The sequence below is a fragment of the Parasteatoda tepidariorum genome, chromosome 4, assembly GCF_043381705.1.
Source record: "Parasteatoda tepidariorum isolate YZ-2023 chromosome 4, CAS_Ptep_4.0, whole genome shotgun sequence".
Classification (NCBI taxonomy): domain Eukaryota; kingdom Metazoa; phylum Arthropoda; class Arachnida; order Araneae; family Theridiidae; genus Parasteatoda; species Parasteatoda tepidariorum.
Genome location: NC_092207.1, coordinates 97,236,057 through 97,241,757, shown reverse-complemented (window position 1 = coordinate 97,241,757; position 5,701 = coordinate 97,236,057). Strand labels below are relative to the sequence as shown.

The following is a 5,701-nucleotide window of genomic DNA, read 5'->3' as shown; positions in this document are numbered from 1 at the left end:
TTACTACGAAAAAAGGCCTTAAAACAGGTAAGCTTAAAAGCACAATTTGCTCTCGTAATATCCGTAATTTGGTTCAATATACTGTGGTTCAATGTTGAACTAATTTTCTTGAGAGTGGCTGTTCCTTCAAACATAAAAGAGTCATATATAAAATTTTGATAAAGTTGCGGCCCGCCACTTGACTGGTGTTTTTAACTGCGGCCCCCAGCTTCATGTAAGTTGGAAACTCCTGTGTTACATAATTAACTGCCGAAAAAATAACCGCGAAAAACATGCATCAAAACAGGTGGGGAAAAAAATCCCAATTTCTGCCCGTATTATGGTTCAAAATATTGATAATAAGGTTCAATGTTGAATCAATTTTCCTGAGAGTAGTACAGAATTGCTGGTATATAGTTTAAAATTGCCCTAAATGTATTTTTAGTAAGCACTTTGCTTTGTTTCATGTGCAACATAAGTCACTTTTGTTACATAATTTTACTGTTTAAAATAATAACTACAAAGGGCGCACTTCAAAAAAGATGGATGAATAATACAAAAGGTCATATTATACATCATTTTTAATGCTAACCCACACTTTTTAAAAACTATTTACATTTGCTGGAGGATAAAAGATTATGTCATAAAGATGTAAACACGAATGTGAAAAACCTTTTTATTAAAATGTACAGTTTCGTCAAAAAGAAACAACCCTAAAACTTTACGTATTCCAAGACTAACCTCAGTAAGTTCCGTTTCATCTTTGAATCCGAAGAAAAGATGTAGGGATGCAGTTTCGAATCACTAAACGAAGATTACGTCATCTGCATCCAGAGGGTGAAAAATATGAAGGCGGGGGAAAAGACTTTGCTTTCTGAATACGTCACAACGCAGGTCATTTAAAAACTCTGGTCGACCGAATTTTCGTTTCATTTGACACCGAATTTAGATTCTGCAAAGATATAAAAAATAAATGAATTTTGGGTTACTTTTTATTTATTGTTTTCAATGTTTAGACTTGGACGGTATTTAATAGCATTAAATTTTTTAAAAAGGATGTTATAGTTTATTAAAATTTTTAAAAAATTGTGATAAAGCTGTGACCTATAAATAAATTTTTTAGTGAATTTGGGTTTGAGGATTTCTGCAGAGGAGAAAAATATATTTCAGGTATAATAATTTTATTTGTTTTTCTTTACTTTTAGTAAAATATTATCTTTCAAACATATCAATTAGAAATTAGATAAAGTTATAAAGTCCTATGTAATTATTTCCATATTTGTACAGTATAAGAACTTGTATTCATTTAACATTCTATGAAGCGTATTTTGCTAAATTTTTTAAAATTTTTTTAGTGAAATAATTTGGTAAGTAACATATATTGTATTGGCAAATTATATTGACATTGTAATTACTAGTTAAGGGAAAAATCTATCGACAAATTTTTTTAAAAAAGTGCTATGTTAATATTTCTGCTTCTTAAATAATATAAAATATTTTTCAAATAATTTTTTTCACATTTATATTGTTCTTTATAATTCTGTTGTTGTGTTTTTAGATGCCATGAACTTTTGATTTGCGAACAAAGAGGTTGTACTCATTAGTTTATTTAAATATTGTGCAGTCAAACCTTTTCGAACTTAAGGTAGTAAAAAACGCCTGGAATATAGTTTGCAAATACGCGAACGATGTGCAATAGTATGCTTTAGAATGAACTAATGTAATAGAATTTGTCTCGTAGTGTATAGTATCGTAGTATATGCAGTTTTTGTAATTTCGGACGTAACTCGAGTGATATAATTATATATCACAGTATATAATGATGTATCATAGTATATAATAATATATCATGCATGAGATCTTTTAATTGTTCTGTTTCTAGAAACTTTAATTTTTTGTATTATTCTAAAAGGGTTTTCTTTTTCATAAAAAAATAACTCGGTATTTTTTAGAAAGATAAGATATTCACCTAAGATATTTGTTTGATTGTCTCCTAAGATATCGATTTGTTCTCCTAAGACATTTGTTTGGAATTTAGTAAAATTATTCTTATTATTTCTGACACATATCGACTGCATGTGTTTTAATGATAGCAATATAAGACATAGTTAAAATTTTGAAAGCATTTTGCAAGCATTAAAGCAATTAAAAATTTCGGATAGTGATGAGCTATGATATCGTATAAATTTGCAATTGAAGCTTATTGTACAATAATAGGGTTCAACCAATATATAATAACTTTGATTTTGCGATAGAATGGTTTAATTTGAACAAAACACGATTCAGTTAAACATTTAATAATATCGCAGATAAGTTATACCGTGTTATGATTCACGGTACAGATATTATAATTCAATTTTCAGCAGATTTTTTTGAGACTGTACAATATGATATTTAAACCAAAAATAAAAATCAAATGGGTACGATTGACAGTATAGTGATAAAAATTGTACAAATGAATTCCGTACTATACAGCAAAAACAGTTAACAATCATTAAGAAGTAAAATTTTCGCCGTGCTGCATTCTGTAATCTTTTTTCAACGATCGATCCAGTTTATATGTATAAGTTTTGATGCAATTTTATTATAAGTTTGATTCGAATATAAATGCATTGTTCCCTTATTTTAATTTTAAATGTCTCAAAATTAAAAACAAAAATGTTTTTAACTTTTAAAATTTTTGTTCAACGTTTTGATATTTTGCATTTGATTGAACAGGCGAGATTTGGAAAGATCCACTATATGTTACTGTTAACACAAAACTCTTAAACGGAATAGTGATATCTATTTTTGCCATAATATTATGTATTCAAACATAAAATGGAGTGAAGGGAAACTATTAAAAATATCTTAAATATATTAAATTTATTTGAAAAGCTTTCATTTTCTACAAAAAGATGTTAAAGTGTCCCTTGAAAGAGACGTTGAATGGCATACCGTTAATTCATTGACAGTATTTACAACGCGAAAATGTTTAAACATTCAACTGACTATATGAACTATTTTTAAAAAAAAAAGTATTCTGTTTTAATACTATCAGTTAAATATAGTTAAATATAGGTCAGTTAAATATAGGTGTTTCTTTCAATCTTCATCCAAAATACGATGTAATCGTTTTAAATAGCACAACCTAAGTATTTTTGATTGATATTCTACTATTCCAAATGTCATTTTTTCTGCTTTTCACCTTATTTGATTCAAAAATACCTCATGTATGTTAACAACAAATGTTAAAACTTCTGTAATTTTTATTTCAAAATCAAATTATTGATTAATTCTCAATTATAATATTTTCTGAAAAGTAATTATTGAATAAAAGAACTACAGTTTATTAACAATAATATATAGAAGATTAAAGAATTCCTCAAATGTAAATAAAATCTTTAGCATGTGAAATAATTGTAATAATCTTCAATTTATTGTTCACAATTTATTTATAATGTGTGGTGAATCAGTATGTTTACGGATATTATTAATTATTTAATTATCTGTTAGGACATCCTGCGATATTACTCGAGTCTATATTATGATATTTGGGCTACTCTACCAATTTTACTACTTTTATAACATTTTATAACCGTCATTGAACAGCCGACCCAAGTTTTTCGGTTTACGGCTGCTAATGTTCAACTATGTTGCCTTGTAATTTTGAACAAACTCCAGACGGTCCAGACTTGGGAATACTTGAATCAAGTATTGGGAGAAATTTGCCTTCGAGGAGGACTTTTTGATGGAACTAGCCAGCATTTGCGTCAGATGGGGAGGAAAACCAGCAAAACCTCCAATGGTTAGCCTGATGGCAAGGGTACTCAAACCCATGATCCGTCTACTACTGAGGATATTTAATGCCAGCATTGTGGTCGGTGCAAGCCAGATGCGAAATTCGTATTGACCATCCCCCCTGGGATTCTATCCCGGTTCATCTCATTGGAGGGAGGAACTCTCTACTCCCTGAGCTATCACGGCTCAATTTTATTTACTGACAAGTTGGATATTATGATTATAAGTTTGCTATTGTGTGCACCAGTAATTTTGGCATGGACATATCATTACCATATCAAAGTCAGCCTCATCCATTGATCTTTATAGAACAATTTTTTCATTTAGTGAGTTGTGGAAGCAAAATTGGAAACATTCCTCACAATCAATGTGTTCTTCGGTCGCTTACCGTTTTCTCAACAAAATAAAAGCCTGAATTTACATTTTCTAATTTGATGCATATTTATAAGGTAAAAAATTTCTGCTTAAACACCGGCACTTGGGGTGCATAATCTGCTAAATCCATTTTACAATAAAATCCATTTTTGCGGTAAAATATTCTAATTCTAATTTTTACATTAAAATTTATTTAATTAGTGTGATTCAGTTATTTAACGTTTATAATTACTCTAAAAATTACAGTAAAAATTGTTTTTTTTTTGTTAAAATGTACAAGTTCAATATTTTTATACATAAAAGGGAGGCGCATAAATGTTGTAATAAACTTCTAGAAGGTTAGGGACATCATAAGGATCAAAGCTGCATAGGAACCTATGCCTGGAAATGTCTTCATAAGCTGCTAGGACAGTTTCACCATTATGAACTGTTTCATCGCATGCTTCTCAATAGGTCATGATACAGAAGTATCCCTAGAGGGGTCGCATGTGATGACATTTCTGGGCATGGTTTCCCATGCAGTTTTAATTCTGATGTTGTCCCCTAACTCCCTTGGAAATTTTGTTGTAACAATTATGAGATCTTTTTAACATATAAAGTTTTTAGACTTGTACATTTTGACAATAATAATCTGAAAATGTTATTAAAAAAATCTTTAGTTTTAGAAGCAATTATTACAGATTCGAAACTTCCACACCCGAATCTGGCCAGTTCTTATAAATGCAGCAAAACATTTGTTCCCCAGTGTTATTTACAAATGTCATTGCAAGTAATCTTGCATTAAATAGATTGTATTGCGAATAAAAATTTCGAAGCAATACATTTTAAACAACGAAATTATAAGAATTTTCAGAAGCAATATTAAAACTATTTAATTTTGACTTCATTTGATATTTGTTTTGTGTTACAGGTTTCAACTTGCCCGAATAGTTTGACTTTGCAAATCAAAAATGGCACAAGTTGTTGGTACAATGACACACTGGTATAACACAATTATGGAAAATGCTGGTAAGTTTTGTTTTAATAAAAAAAAAAGAATTTATGAGATTTTTAATCGAGAAATTTTGTGTATTTATTCTTATATGCTACTTGCGTATGTGCTGATGCATAACAATTTTGCGTTCAAAAAAAATGTTTGAGTCAGATAAATTTCCAGCATATTTTAATAATTCTTTTAAGCATATACAAAATATTTTTTAAACTGAAAAATCATACCCACATGAGATTTTACCCACAAGACATTAACATAAATTAGGAAATATTCAAACGTTTGTTGCTTCTATTTTAATTGATTTTGTTATCCGATGAAAAATATGTTATTGTAGAAGATCGAAATCGTGAATGACAACCTGCGCCAAATACGTTAGTAAAAGAACAAATATTGGATCATGTTCTTAAATATGCGAAGAATTTTCGTTAAATCTCGACAAGTACAGGTAACGGGTTTGAAATAACTTTCCTCGAAGGTTGAAAAGTGGAACATTTTAGTTACCGGAATAAAACCCAGTCAATTGTACGGTTTCTCATTTATTTTATCTATGTGGTTGCAAAAAAAAATAATAGTGAG

General features: G+C 29.3%; 1 protein-coding gene across 1 annotated transcript in view; it reads left to right on the top strand.

Annotated features, from left to right (window-relative positions):
• Positions 1-738: 738 nt before the first annotated feature.
• Positions 739-5,701, top strand: part of LOC107452015 (very long chain fatty acid elongase AAEL008004) — a 26,195-nt gene continuing 21,232 nt past the window's right edge. Inside the window, exons 1-2 of the mRNA XM_016068287.3 lie at positions 739-1,149; positions 5,045-5,142. Of these exons, the coding sequence (XP_015923773.1) occupies positions 5,085-5,142 (58 nt within the window). The 5' untranslated portion in view covers positions 739-1,149; positions 5,045-5,084. The remainder of the gene's footprint in view (positions 1,150-5,044; positions 5,143-5,701) is intronic.